Here is a 16073-nt window from a genome sequence, read left to right as displayed (position 1 = left end):
AACTGCATTAATAGTTAAAGACAATTTAAATAGCATGGCTACTTTAACATTTATACTGGATTTGGCCAGTTACTGATTCATGAAGATACATCCACTGGCAACCAAACTGCCCAATCTTATTGCAATGAGTACTTTAAGTTGGCGAGAAAGTGGACTTTAAAGATTTTAGTCAGTACACAATTGACATCTGTAGTTGTTCTTATAGCTAAATGTTTGTCTATCTATATTTTTCATAAATATTGTACAGTAAATGCGGTTGACCACATTTATTGTTCAAGTATTAAGAGAATATTTCATTGACCAAGCCCACTCAATGCAATTGAGCAGCATTTACTCTCCATGTGGACAAATAGTTCACACCCACCTTAAACCCTTTTCCCTCATTCCACTAATCCAGTTTGAACAAAGAAAAGCACACCACTGGAACCCTTCTGCCCTCCAAGCCTGTGCCGATCATGATGCTCCAACTAAACTTAAAAAAAACCCTTCTGTCCTTACTCAGTCCGGATCCCTCTATTCCCTCCCTGTTCACGTACCCATCCAGGTCCCTCTTAAATGTTGCAAATGTGCCTGCTTCCACCACCACCTCTGGCAGTGCGTTCCAAGCACCCAAAACTTTCTGCATGAAAAATTTCCCCCACACATCTCCCTTAAACCTCCCTCCTCATCTTGAACCTGCACCTCATTGTAGTTGACACTTCCACCCTGGGAAAAAGCCCCTGACTATCCATCCTGTGTGTGCCCCTCATAATTTTGGATACCTCTATCAGGTATCCCCTCAGCCTCTGACTTTCCGAGTACCTCGATTATTAACTATGGAAATGAATTCTACTGCCTCATGACTCTCTGCAAATACCTTGTGGCATCAAAGACACCACGTTTCACTTCAGCAACAGAATGATGCATTGTTCAGTGTTTGAGACAATGTTTCTGTGCTAATAAGACAATATCAGGCTTAACCTACCGCAAGAAACAGATGTATGTTTCAAAAAGTAAGAAGAAAATTGTAGATCTTTGGGGAAAGAGTGGAGGAATGGGATTAACTGGTAGCTTATTCAGTCACTGGGCACAGGTACGAGGGGCCAAATGGCTCTTCCTGTGCTGTAAGATTCAATTCCATGGAGTGACGGAGAATCAGTCCAACCCTGAAATTTCATAGCAGAATGGGTTCTTATATTCAATTATGCCAATGAAGGGGAAAGCCAGGCATAGGTTTTTACTTCCTTCAAGCAAGAAAAAGCCACCAAGAGCTACTGACACAAGAAGTGTTGCTGGATGTTGAGGTGCCTGATATCTGTCCCAGTGAAGGAGCAGTGTGTTGCAGAGATGAAGATGTTTACATTTTAAAAAAGGGACAAAAAAGCCAAGCCGGTGTCTCAAACGCTGTTGACAAAAGTAACCGAATCCTAAGGTCACTTCCTGTGGGAGCTTTCCACAACCTCACGTGTTGGGAAGTATCTGCATTTGCAAGGAAACAAAAACTTGAATAGAGTGTGGAGCACTTTTGGTGTAAAATGAATAAAAGTTTCCTTCTTTTTTGCAGGCAGGAAGAGTGAGGGCTGCTGGAATTGTGGGTATTGAAAGGAAGCTGGAGGAGAAAAGAAAGGAGACCGACAAAAACATCTCTGAAGTAAGTCGCTGCAAATGTTCAAGGCCAGCCATTTGTCTGGATCCGCTGGAACCATTTCCTGTCAAATGCTGGTGTGAATGCTGTGTCAAAACACATCTCCCTGAGATTGTTTCATCCTGAAAAGCCAGATTACGTGTCTAATATTTAGGAAGGAAATGTTGTTTATAAGTGTACACTTTTTTTCAGTGTAAGTATTTTGTTTTATCAGTATTTTACAAGTATAGACTAAAATAAATTTGTTGCAAATTTAGTTTGTGCTTCCTCGATTTGAATGCTATATTACGCTTTAGAAGGTGCAGAGCTGAAAACAATAAAGTGCAGGTACCAATGTTTCCATCCCTTGTTGTTCAACTTGTTCTGGATATTTTCATGTTGATGTTAAAGCCGCCCGACAATAACGTTGTGCATCCCCAAGAAGATATTTGCTGCACTTTGAAGGTTGCCTTTAAAGAACTGACAAAAGGTTTGCCAAGATTGTTATTTAAAACGTTTTTATGGCAATATAGGGTGTGATTCTCCGGCTGTTCATGCCAGCGGGATACTTCAATCCTGCTGCAGGGAATGGCAATTTGGGCTGAGCGCCAAATTCTCCATCCTCACTGGCAGTGAATTGGGGCATGGACACCTGGAGAATTCCAGCCATAATTTCTGGTTGATCATTAATTACCCTTACAGTATAGTCCACTCGCCTGATGAAGGAGCAGTGCTCTGAAAGCTCGTGATACCAAATAAACCTGCTGGACTTCAACATGGTGTTGTGAGACTTCTTACTGTGCCCACTCCAGTCCAACACCGGCATCTCCACATTATATTACTGAACTTTGCACAAACTCTATCTATCATCTAGGGGGATTTTTCCAATATTAAGTCAATGATAGAGGTGAATCTAGCTCAGGCTGGTAAAGCAGTTGATGAGTGTCACAACAGTTATAGATCATTCTGGTCACCTTGAAGAGTAACCTTTCCTGTTCCCAATATGTACAGAATGAAGACAAAGAGATTTCTCTCTAAGTTTGAGAGATCTCAGAGGAGGGTCAAGTGTGTCACCTGTCAACTCTTGCTAGTAGCTATGTTGGTCACTGGAATCAGACCATACGTCACAGCAGAACTCTAAAGGCCAAGTGGATCTGAAAATGGAGGATAATGCTCTCCCAAAGAAAAATGGGATTAGCTGAAGAGAGAATTCCAGTTTATTTTTCTAATAGAAGAAATGTCAAAATCTTTCCAATGTGTTGAAGGAACTTGTAGAAACCTTTACACGTCTGTAGAAATAGGAACAGGACTAGGCCATTTGGCCGCTAGAGCCTGCTCCGCCATTCAATAGAACCATGGCTGATCCAGCAGTCCTCTCCTCCACTTTCCTGCCCTTTCCCCGTAACCCTTGATTCCCTTATTGACCCAAAATCTATCAATCTCAGCCTTAAATATATACAAGAGTCTTCCCCACGGCTCTCTGTGGCAAGGAGCTGCAAAGACTCTCAACTCTGAGAAGAAATCCCTCCACATCTCAGTCTTAAATTGGCACCCCTTTATCTTGAGACTCTGCCCTCTGGTCCTAGATTCTCCAATTGAGGGGAAACATCCTCTCAGCATTTCTCCTGTCAGGCCCCTTAAGAATCCTATATGTTTCAATGAGATTACCTCTCATTCTTCTAAATTCTAATGAGTAGATTCCCAACCTTTCCTCGTAAGACAATCTCTCCATATCATCCTAGTAATCCTTCCCTGAACTGTCTCTAATAATACCTTGCCTTAAATAAGGGGACCAAAAATGCTGAGCATCATATTGCTACATTTCTATAATTTATTAAAAAATGTATTTGCCGTGCACAGGTGATGTAACATGTGTTCTTATTTTCATGATTGAAGAGTGGGGTAACTCTTAACATTTAGTTCTTTGGATACATAAGCCATCAGAAAAGCATGATGTAAAGTTGCCAGCATTGTACCGGTGTAGGTGAGTAAGTAATTTCACGGCACCAGGTTAAAATCCAACAGGTTTAATTTTTAGTACAAGCTTTGCACCAGATGAATGGGCTCGTGCTAAAAATTAAACCTGTTAGTCTCGCAACACCAGGATAAAGTCTGTTAAAAAAGAAGTCAGATTACAATGCAGAGCATAACAGTTAAACGTTCAAAACTTAGTCTGTAATTCTGTGATTGAACTGGAACAAATGGAAATCTGGTATAATCTGTTTTTTTTTTATGGACAGCATGGTGATTAGCAGTGCTGCCTCACAGTGCCAGAGACCTGGATTTGATTCCCAGCTTGGGTCCCTGTCTGTGCGGACTCTGCACATTCTCCCCATGTCTGTGTGGGTTTCCTCCAGGTGCTCTGGGTTCCTCTCACGACCCAAAAGGTATGCTGGTTAGGTGCATTGGCCATGCTAAATTCTCCCTCAGTTTACCTGAACAGGCGCAGGAGTGTGGCAACTAGGGGATTTTCACAATAACCTCATTGCAGCATTAATGTAAGCCTACATGTGACACTAATAAATAAACTTCAAACATCAATCCTCTGATTGGAAATGTTTTGCTTTTAAAGTGCTATAAACTCATTTGTTTCTGGGGTGTATATAATTCAATCAGTGCTGAAACCATGGCATTGTATTCAGAAAAATAAATTGACAAACATTTTGCTGTATATTGGGTTAAAGCACAATTTCTCCCTCTCCTTCCCTCAAAAAGAAAAAAATAAAATGAACAAAACTCCACTGCAAAAATAAATACTGTTTTCTAAATTTCTTTTCAAGTTCTTTGGCTATGACAAAGGTTTTGATTTTACGGATGAATTGTGTCATATTTCGAGACCCCAGGTTCTAATAGAGGTTTCCTGCCAGAGCTGCTGGGTCCGATAAGAATTCTGCAGTTCAATTCTGTTTATCACAGGAAGTTCCTGTTAGGTGTGTGCCCATTCCCTTTTGTTCCCAGAGTCTGTCCGAACAATTCCATCATTGGGGAAACAATGCTAAGTAGATTATTCTACTGTGTTTTTTTTTCAAGTCTTGCTGGAACTTTCCACAGGGCCCTTCAGTTCATCATAGAATCCTTGCAGTGACAAAGGAGACCACTCGACCCATCAAGTCTGCACCAACTGTTATGACAGAGCGTCCCACCCTTGCCCTATCCCCATATAACTGTAATAATGATATAACACAGTGTGATGGAGGTAGTCGCACTACTGATGCGCCCCCTTCACTTGTATTTGCTTGTGTAATATCGTCTGCGGAGCACTTCAGAAACGGGTTAGGAGGAATTTTGAATCTAATTATGAGGGAGGACCTAAGACTAATGAACACATAGCATTGCACCCAGGAGGATTCAGAATCAACTTTGCATTCCTTTGATGTTTCGGTGATATCGCCTTTTGGCATTTTCACCTGAAGCTTCAAGAAAACATGGAAGCAACATCAGCAATCTCTGCAACAACTGCCTGCCCCAGTTATCTGTTGCACAATATAAAGGATGTGATAAGCAGACACTTGGACGATCATGATCTGATTGGCTATATAAAGAACAAAAAAAATTACAGCACAGGAACAGGCCTTTTGGCCCTCCACGCCTTCACTGACCATGCTGCCTGACTTAACTAAAACTCCTTACCCTTACAGGGACCATATCCCTCTATTCCCATCCTATTCATGTATTTGTCAAGACACCCATTAAAAGTCACTACCATATCCGCTTCCACTATCTCCCTCCGCAACGAGTTTCATGCACCCACCATCCTCTGAGTAAAAAATCTGCCTCGTACATCTCCTTTAAACCTTGCCCCTCGCACCTTAAACCTGTGCCCCCTAGTAATTGACTCTTCCACCCTGAGAAGAAACTTCTGACTATCCACTCTGTCCATGCCTCTCATAATCTTATAGACTTCTATCAGGTCGCCCCTCAACCTGTCGTTCCAGTGCGAACAAACCAAGTTTCTCCAACCTCTCCTCATAGCTAATGCCCTCCATACCAGGCAACATTCTGGTAAATCTTCTCTGTACCACCTCCAAAGCTTCCACATTCTTCTGGTAGTGTGGCGACCAGAATTGAACACTGTATTCCAAGTGTGATATAGTCAGCATGGATTTACGTTTGATGAACTTGTTGGAGTTTTTTTTATCACGTACAAGATTAATAAAGGAGAGTTGATGGAGAGAGTATATTTGGATTTTCAGAAGGCTTTTGATGAGCAGAATTAAAAGTATGTGGGATAGGAGGCAAGACACTGGAATGGGTAACATGGAGTTGGGGGTAGGGTGTTAGCGTGGATAGAGGATTGGTTGTCAAATAGGAGGCAGAGAGTGGGGGTCAACGGGTGCTATTCGGATTGGCGGATGGTGACTAGTGGAGTGCCCCAGGGGTCGGTGCTGGGGCCTCAGCTTTTTACCATTTATATAGATGATCTGGAGGAGGGAACCGAGTGTAGGGTGTCGAAATTTGCTGATGACACCAAGATTGGGGGAAGGGCAAATTGTGCGGAGGGTGTGGAGAGTCTGCAGAAGGATCTAGATAGGCTGGGCGAATGGGCCAGGAAATGGCAAATGGAATTTAATGTTGGCAAGTGTGAGGTGGTCCACTTTGGTAGGAATAATGGTAGGAAGGACTATTACTTACGTGGCGAAAAACTGCAGCAGGCGACGGTGCAGAGGGACCTCGGGGTCCTTGTGCATGAGTCGCAAAAACCCAGCTTGCAGGTGCAGCAGGTGGTCAGGAAGGCGAATGGGATGCTGGCCTTCATAGCGAGGGGGATTGAATATAAAAGTAGGGAGGTCTTGCTGCAGCTGTATAGGGCATTGGTGAGGCCGCAGCTGGAGTACTGTGTGCAGTTTTGGGCGCCGCACCTGCGCAAAGATATTTTGGCTTTGGAGGGAGTGCAGAGGAGGTTTACTAGGCTGATACCGGAGTTGAGGGGGTTGAGCTATGAGGAGAGGCTGAATAAACTAGGCTTGTACTTGTTAGAGTTTAGAAGAATGAGGGGAGATCTCGTTGAGATGTATAAGATGATGAATGGGATGGATAGGATAGAGGTGGAGAGACTCTTCCTGCTCAAAAAAGACAGTAGGACTAGGGGGCACAGCCTCAAGATAAAGGGGGGGCGGTTTAGAACGGAGTTGAGGAGGAACTTCTTCACTCAAAGGGTGGTGAATCTCTGGAATTCTCTGCCCGTTGAAGTGGTGGAGGCTGCCTCGCTAAATATTTTTAAGACGCGGGTTGATGGGTTTTTGATAAGAGAGGGGATTAAGGGTTATGGGGAGAGGGCGGGAATGTGGAACTGAGCCACGACAGATCAGCCATGATCTTATTGAATGGCGGGGCAGGCTCGAAGGGTTAGATGGCCTACTCCTGCTCCTATTTCTTATGTTCTTATGTTCTTAAGGATTGGCTAACAGACAGAAAACAGAAAACAAGAATAAACTAGTCATTTTGGTTAGGGAGTCTAAACCCAGGGGACACATTTTCATTGGCAGGCTATGCTTAGTGGAATACCACAAGGATCAGTACTTGGGCCTCAGCTGTTCACAATATATGTAATGATTTGTGGACCAAATGTAATATTCCAGGTTTGTGGATGATACAAAGCTAGATGGGAATGTGTGTGATGATGAAGTCATTGATTTAAGGTTACTGGTAAAAGGTTCTGTCTACTGCTCTGGTTCCCTGGGTACAGTGTTGTGCTATTGCCAGCTCAGTTGGTAGTAGTCTTTCGCTTGAGTTAAAAGCTTATGAGTTCAAATCCCATTCCCAAAACAAAAAACTCTAGTTGACACTCCAGTGCAACATTAAGGGAAAGTCAGAGGTGCTGACATATGGTACATTTTGATCGTTCCTTCCTCTGACTTGTTTCGGCTATCTGGTTAAGCATTCTGCTGGTTCCATGTTAGTGTTTTAATTGCGTAAGCCTTTTAAGTTTAGTACAATTGGTTATGACAAAATAGAGACTTGGAAACATATAATAATATTTGCTTTTGGAGGTTTCTGCTTTACAACAGGATGGCAACATCAAATGTTTCAAATAGTCATATGTCTTTATAGTTATAATTGCTGTAAGCAGAGCAGTAAGTTTGATTTTTTTTTTCCTCTTTAATTTCCAGGCTTTTGAAGACCTCAGTAAACTAATGAAAAAGGTAAACTTCCTAATGTGTTACTTCCTACTTACCTTAGAATGAGATTATATATGACCTGAAAGTAACTGCTATGTGACTTTGGGAATATTTATCAGTGATGATTGCAAGAAAAGTGCACATTTATTGATAATGGTGACTATGTACAAATGGAAACAATTATTGTATCTCTGATACATGGCACAATTTTGAAACTTACTGATGTGGCTATAGCGAATCCTCATTTAAATCTGTCACACCTTTTGTGGGAAACCTAGACTCCCATTGGAATTAATCTTAAAACTGGAGTTGGCTTCTGTAGGCTTCCTTATTTGAACAAAACATTATACACTGAAACGTTAAATCTTTTAAAATGTTAATTTCATACACTGATACATGAAATAACTTGTAAAACAAAATATATTTAAAAATGTAAAAGGAAAAGTAACGTTCTACTTATAGTACCTCCCGCTTGCCACTGAACCTGCACCCTGGGCTTCCAATTCCCTGAGCTTCCTGGTTGCTGCAAATCTTGCCTTTCCCGACCGACCGATTTGCAGCCTCCCACCATGCCCAACCCAGTCTCTCGCAGACTCCTGTTCTCTGATTCATTCTCTCGTCACTTCCATCCTGTTCAAGATCCTGATCCACTTTGAATTTAAAGCTTCAGGGTTGTGGAAGTGCGAGATGCCGAGCTGGGGCTGTTATAATCCATGTTTTCCTATTTTAATTGCTCCCCCTTGCAGCTTCCCTCTTCTGGACACTTGCCGTGAGTAAGGTCTCTGGAGATGAACAGTGAGTCAAGAGAAGCAGCTTTGACAGCCATTTTTTTTTTAAGCTTGAATTATAACAGCCTCAGTTTGGCTCCACTGAGACTTCACTTTCACAGCCCCAGAGCCCCAGCATCGGATTGAATCGGATCTGGATCTTGTACAAGGATACAGGTCAGATCAGGGAAGTGGCATCAAGAAGACAGGGATTTGGGGAGAGGGCAGGTCAGGCATGGGGAGAAGCTGCAAGTCAGAGGTTGGGGAGGGGAAGAGTTGAAATGTAAGGCATAGGGAGAGGTCATGAGGTGGATGTAAGGCACGAAGAGGTCACGAGGTGGATGTAAGGCACAGGGAGAGGTCATGAGGCAGATGTAAGACATGGAGAAGTCACAAAGAGGATGTAAGGCACAGGGAGAGGTCACAAGGCGGATGTAAGGCACAGGTTGAAGTCACAAGTCAGAGATCAGAGATGGGAAGTGGCTGCAAGTCGGAGAATCTTGCATAGGGAATAATTGGAGGTCGGCACAGGGAAAGGCAAGTTGGAGGGTTGGAGTTGGATAGAGTAGTCAAAAACGTCACCACTAAGGTAATGTGAGAAACTACATTGAAACTAATCTTGCGATGCTCAATGAGATTACAGGTCCCATTAGCTTACTGACATTAGAGCAAAACAACATTAAGCGGGGCAACATTAAACAAACACTCGTAAACCTCACAAACTAGTAAACTTTCTAAAGCTCAATAAGCCACTAGAAGTTTTGACACCAGGCAGGGCAAAGCAGTCCACCTGATCGACACCCCCTTCAGCACCGTAATCACTCACTGGCAGTAGGGTGTACCGTCTGTAAGATTCACTACAGTAACTCTCCAAGGCTGCTTCAACACAGCACCTTCTAAACTTGTAACACCCAGAAGAACAAGCTCAGCAGATGCATGGGAACCCCACTACCCGCAAGTCCTCCTCCAAATTATACAGTGTCTTAACTTGAAGCTATCTCCTCGTCCTTTCATTCTTGCTGGCCCAAAACCTGGAGCAGCTTTGCTAAAAGCACTGTGCACAAAAAACCCTTGAAAAAAATCTATCGAGAAACCAAAGAAGAAGACATCAGTCCCAGCAATTATGATGGTTTAGAGTGTAACTTGGACATGGATCACATTGGTCCGGGGTTTTCCAAACTTTTCAAGTCATGGAACCCCTAGTGATCTCCCAAGTTCATCAGGGAACCCCAAGCATTTTCATAATGATGACGCCCCTTTATTGCCCCAAAGTCAGTGTGAACACAGAAATCCAATGTAAACAAGTCTTTTTTTAGCCATACCTATGTATATATTAGGAATTAGGAAGAGGCATGCAGACCTAAATACATTTGCTAACTACATGGGCCCCTCACATTAACCCCTGACCAAGCCATCCACCCATGGCACCCTCACATAACCACAGGCCATCCCAACTTCCCATTAACATTAACCTCCAGAAGTACCACCTGCTTTAGAAGTGGCTAATCTTAAAAAGTGCTCTTATTAATGAAATGTTTATCTCCTACCTTCCGTAATTTTTAAAGGGAGGAGCGATGCTCGAAAGTTGATCCTCAGACGCACTCGCCTCTCTCCCTCGCACGTGTACACACAAAGACACACACACACACACACACCTACGAACACACCTCTCCCTCTCTCTCACATTTCCCCAGAAGCCAGTTTCTGAATGGACAAGCATTTTTCCAATGTGCCTGTCTTGTCATGGACCCCTTGGGAGGACGCGCAGACCAGTTTGGGATCTCCTGCAGTAGTCCATATTGATAATTGTTGATGGCTAGTTTGAAATTAAAACTTGTTAATGGTCATTAAAATAAGACCAACTGATCACCGAGCACAACTCCTCTCACTGCTCATTCGTGCTAGTCAATATTTTAAACTCTTATTTTTTTTTTCCTAATGAATGTATTCCGAACAGACCAAGTAACTGTTTTTATCTTTTAGGCCAAAGAGATGGTTGATTTGTCAAAATTAATAGCAAATAAAATCAAAGACAAGCAAGGTGATATTTCTGAGGACGAGGTAAGAAATGTGCCTAGCAAACTTACAGACTTTTAGTTGAGTTCAATGAAATAAAGAATATTTTTAACAGCACCTGTCATTGCCAAGAATGTCAAGGTTCTTGACCAGAGACCACTATTATTTTTTTTTAGTGTCACAAGCAGGCTTGCATTAACACTGCAACGAAGTTACGGTGAAAATCCCCTAGTCACCACACTCTGGTGCCTGTTCGAGTACACTGAGGGAGAATTTAGCATGGCCAATGCACCTAAACAGCATGTCTTTCGGATATAAGAGGAAAGCAGAGCACTCAAAGGAAACCCGTGCAAACACAAGGAGTGTGCAGATTGTGCACAGACACTGACCAAGTCAGGATTTGAACCCAGGTCCCCTTATGTAGGCAGATATGGAAATCATATTGTACACAGATCCTCTAAACAGCAGTGTAAAAAGGAGGAATATTGGCTATTGGTTTTAGAAACAATAATCAAGGAAAGAATTAATAGACACTTGCAGAGATTGGAGTTAATTGCGCACATCTGTTAACAGCAAAATCTGTTTGCCTGAACTATGCGTATTTTGCTGCCTGCCTTTCTTGGAACTCATTGATTTGGTCATCTTGCTTATTTTTGATTTGCAAGATGTCAGTATGGTTGGAGTTTGGAATCGTGAATGAGATTCAGTTCAATTCAATTGCATTCTGATAACATCCAAAGCTTAATGAGGATGGGGAGTGGGGCATTAATCTGAGGCAAGGCTACTAGGGCAGAAAGGAAAACCTAGCACTGAATCGCAGGGGGACCCAGACCTAACACTGAATCGCAGGGGGACCCAGACCTAGCACTGAATCGCAGGGGGACCCAGACCTAGCACTGAATCGCAGGGGGACCCAGACCTAGCACTGAATCGCAGGGGGACCCAGACCTAGCACTGAATCGCAGGGGGACCCAGACCTAGCACTGAATCGCAGGGGGACCCAGACCTAGCACTGAATCGCAGGGGGACCCAGACCTAGCACTGAATCGCAGGGGGACCCGGACCTAGCACTGAATCGCAGGGGGACCCGGACCTAGCACTGAATCGCAGGGGGACCCGGACCTAGCACTGAATCGCAGGGGGACCCGGACCTAGCACTGAATCGCAGGGGGACCCGGACCTAGCACTGAATCGCAGGGGGACCCGGACCTAGCACTGAATCGCAGGGGGACCCGGACCTAGCACTGAATCGCAGGGGGACCCGGACCTAGCACTGAATCGCAGGGGGACCCGGACCTAGCACTGAATCGCAGGGGGACCCGGACCTAGCACTGAATCGCAGGGGGACCCGGACCTAGCACTGAATCGCAGGGGGACCCGGACCTAGCACTGAATCGCAGGGGGACCCGGACCTAGCACTGAATCGCAGGGGGACCCGGACCTAGCACTGAATCGCAGGGGGACCCGGACCTAGCACTGAATCGCAGGGGGACCTAGCACTGAATCGCAGGGGGACCCAGACCTAGCACTGAATCGCAGGGGGACCCGGACCTAGCACTGAATCGCAGGGGGACCCAGACCTAGCACTGAATCGCAGGGGGACCCAGAAGCAGTTTTGATGCTCACATGTACAGATGGGGTCCTAGGCACAGCCACGTGGGGAATATGCCATGTGCTTGTTCACAAGCTTGCACTTCAAATCTCTAAAAGCAAGTTGCCATTGCAAACAAAACTATTTGATTTAGTGTTTCACAAACATTTCTGCATTGGATGCAACTAAGACATACTCCGTCTTGATCCAGCTATTGGTGGTGACACAGAGAAAACCTTTCTCCTCCTTCGCTTTAATCACTGTTGCTATTCTCTTTCTATTTTACCTCTTGCCTCCTTCACTTTTGTTTCCATGTTCTTCAGAGTTAACCCCCCCCCCCCCCATTTCTCTCTCCTGTCACCTTTGTTTCATTCTCCTTCACGCTTTCCCTTCTTGTTCTTCTCTTCCATTTCTCTCCACCTCTATCCTTGCACTTTTTATCTCCCTCATTTCCAGTGGCACAGTGGTTAACACTGCTGCCTCACAGCACAAAGCACCTGGGTTCGAATCCAGTCTTGGGTCACTGTCTGTGTGAAGTCTGCACGTTCTCCCTGTATCTGCATGGATTTCCTCCGGGTGCTCTGGTTTCCTCCCAAGGTCCAAAGATGTACATGTTAGGTAGAGCTCAATTGCCCCTTAGTGTCAGGGGGATTAGCAGGGTAAAAACACGGGGTTGCGGGGGTAGGGCCCTGGTGGGATTGTTGTTGGTGCAGATTTGATGGGATGAATGGCCACCTTCTGCACTGTAGAGATTTTGTGATTCTTTCTCCATATTTACTTTTTTTTCCTCCCTTTCCTCACTTTCATCCTATTCCTTTGTTTCTCCTTCTCAGTTTGCATCTTTTTTCTTTTCTTTCTGCAACACTTCTTTTCACTCTACTTCTTCCTCAAACAGTGGTGTCGAATGGGGAAGATCAGGAAGCTGGCTGGGATGTCTTAATCATCCAAGGTGTGGTGCTTCAAAACAAGCATGGGGCGTTGGGTTTTAAAAAAATGCACAAGCGGAGGGGGCATTGAAACCCACTGTATTTATTGTTAAGTGTTAGTTTGACTTAAAGGGTTAAGCTTTAATGAATGGACATTCTTAGAGTTCCAGCCAGTTTTCTCACTTAACTTGACATGATGTTTTCAGGCAAATAAAAATTACAGGCAGATGTAATCACTAGAATTATTTTCTTTTAGTGTATATTCTTAAATACAAGTATTTTCATGTACAAAATATGCAAGAAAGGCATTTGGCCCATTAGGCTTTCCTCTTGCACATAACGTGTGTAATTTAGCCTTCAGTAGGCTCAATCTCACCCACCCAGTTGTGTTGTTTTTTGCATTCATATCAAAGGTAATTGTATGAGACTCGAAGTTGCATGGGATTCCTCAGGGTGCTCCGGTTTCCTCCCAAAGTCCAAAGATGTGTGGTTAGTTGGATTGGCCCTTAGTGTCAGGGGAACTAACTAGGGTAAATGCATGGGGCTATAGGGATAGGGCCTGGGTGGGATTGTGGTCGGTGCAGACTCAATGGGCTGAATGGCCTCCTTCTGCACTGTAAGATTCTTGCCTATCCTAAAACCCTTACTATTCAATCCTGATTTACTGCTCACCACAAACAACAGTCATCTTGAAGAACAGGTGCACTTCGCCTTTACAAGTTTATTTTTGAATTTCATGATTACAAGGTCCCTGGCTAGAAATTAAATATCCTGTTTCACAGTCAGCATCCAGATGTCTGAGAATTGCTCTGTTGATAAATGCAGGCTGGTATAAATGGCAGGCTGATGTCTTATACTCGGAACCTGTAGTTTACTGGCCCAGTTTCCAACTATTTGTCAGCTGAACCTCATTGTTATATATTTATACAAAAAATGGATATGTTTGTAAACTTTACATTGGAGTTTTATCCACTTGACTGGATAGTCAGAAGCTTTATCCCAGGGTGGAAGAGTCAATTACAAGGAGGCATAGGTTTAAGGTGCATGGGGGAAGGTTTAAAGGAGATGTACGAGGCAAGTTCTTTACACAGAGGGTGGTGGGTGCTTGGAACTTGCTGTCGGGGGAAGTGCAGTAGAAGCAGCTAGTGGAAGCAGATACAATAGTGACTTTTAAGGGACATCTGGAAAAATACATGAATAGGATGGGAATAGAGGGATATGGTCACCGTAAGGATTTTAGTTCACACGGGCAGCATGGTCGGTGCAAGCTTGGAGGGCCAAAGGGCCTGTTCCTGTACTGTGATTTTCTTTGTTCTTTGTTTGTATTCCTGATTTCATTGAGTCATGTTATGTGAACCATCAGTATAAAACCCGTGTATTTTCTACATGCTGTGAAGTGAAACGACATGTACTCCCTGTTGCACAGACTATTCGCTTCAAGTCCTATTTGCTGAGCATGGGTATAGCTGATCCAGTTACCAGAGAAACACATGGATCGGGAACACATTACCACATGCAGCTGGCGAAGCAGCTGGCAGGAATGTTGCAAGCGCCAGTTGAGGTAAATAATGCCCCACAGTTGATTTTCCTCCTCCTGTGACCAATATTCTGTACAGTAATTCCTGAATGTCAAATTAAGACGGTGAACGTTTTTGTATAAAGGGAATTTAGGCGTTCACAGTTGTGAACTAGGCACTTGTATATTGCAACAACAACAAATTGTACTTGCAAAGCACCTTTAAGCAGATGGCGTATAATGTCCCAAGGGGAGTAATTGAGCCAAAATTGACATTAAGCCAAAGAAGGGGCCAAAGAGTTTGTTGGTAAACCAGTAAGAAGAAAAGCTGTGCATGGGCAAGTGTTTTTGTGATCATTGTGAGTGCTCTACTTCTGTACTTACTGTATCGTAATGGGTAATGTACACCTATCTGTACTGCAAAAGCAATGAGTCAGGTGTTATTTTAAGCAAGTAAATATAGGTCACTGTAACTATTCCTGTTACTATCTGTCAGTACTCCTCTGTAACATGTGCAGGAAAATACCCTGAGATGTTTCATAGGTAATTTCAGAACAGAATGTGAGAATTTAGGAAATCAAAGACAAAGACAAAGAACAACACAGCACGGGAAACAGGCCCTTCGGCCCAACGAGCCCGCGCCGCCGTCCTACTATCTCAGTGACCTATTCATGATTTTAGTCTACGCCTAACGTGCGAGGATCAGGGAGGTCCAATTTAGGGACAATTTTAGTACCCAATCAATCAGCCTAAAAGCACATCTTTGGGGGATGTGGGAGGAAACCGGAGCACCCGGAGGAAACCCACGCAACCACGGGGAGAACGTGCAAACTCCCACAGACACAGGCCCAAATCCATGTGTCCGCACAGCAACAGAGATAGTCTCTGAGCTGTCATGTTGCCCTCGAGATGGTCCAGTTTAAGCACACTAACGACATGAAGCAATAGGCAACTCCCGAAGCAACATCCAAGAGCAGCCCACTACAACCTGCCGCCTGCATGCCCCTTGCTGGACTTAAATGCCTGTGGAGACAAAAAAATTCATTATTAAACAGGCAAAGACTAACATTCCTGAGGCAAAACGTATTCCCAAGCCTACAATGTTCAGTAAGGCCTACTATATCCCCCTATATGTAGCCCGCTCATATGGCTGTCTAAGTGACTCTTAAACAACCCTAGCGTGCCTGCTTCCACCACCTTACTCGGCAGTGCATTCCACACCCCCACTACCCTTTGCGTGAAAAACTGCCCTCTAATATTTGTCTTATACCTAGCCCCCCTCACCCTAAGCCCGTGACCCCTCGTTCTATCCATTTCTTGTAGCGGAAAAAGCTTACCACCATTTACTCTATCTATCCCCTTCATAATCTTATAAACCTCTATTAGATCCCCCCTCAGCCGACGTGTCTCAAGGGAAAACAGCCCAAGTTCATCCAATCTTTCCTCGTAAGACAGCCCTTCCATACCAGGCAACATCCTGGTAAATCTCCTCTGCACTCTCTCCAGGATCTCTACATCCTTCCGGTAGTACGGCG

General features: G+C 44.0%; 1 protein-coding gene across 1 annotated transcript in view; it reads left to right on the top strand.

The window, feature by feature from the left end:
- The window catches only part of vps36 (vacuolar protein sorting 36 homolog), a 57114-nt gene that overhangs the window by 23523 nt on the left and 17518 nt on the right, over positions 1 to 16073 (top strand). The window contains exons 6-9 of the mRNA XM_080197512.1: positions 1544 to 1630; positions 7714 to 7746; positions 10473 to 10550; positions 14449 to 14583. Coding sequence (XP_080053638.1) covers positions 1544 to 1630; positions 7714 to 7746; positions 10473 to 10550; positions 14449 to 14583 — 333 coding nt within the window. The remainder of the gene's footprint in view (positions 1 to 1543; positions 1631 to 7713; positions 7747 to 10472; positions 10551 to 14448; positions 14584 to 16073) is intronic.

The sequence above is a fragment of the Carcharhinus amblyrhynchos genome, chromosome 10, assembly GCF_965287045.1.
Source record: "Carcharhinus amblyrhynchos chromosome 10, sCarAmb.v2.hapA, whole genome shotgun sequence".
NCBI lineage: Eukaryota > Metazoa > Chordata > Chondrichthyes > Carcharhiniformes > Carcharhinidae > Carcharhinus > Carcharhinus amblyrhynchos.
This window is presented reverse-complemented; position numbering and strand designations above follow the sequence as displayed.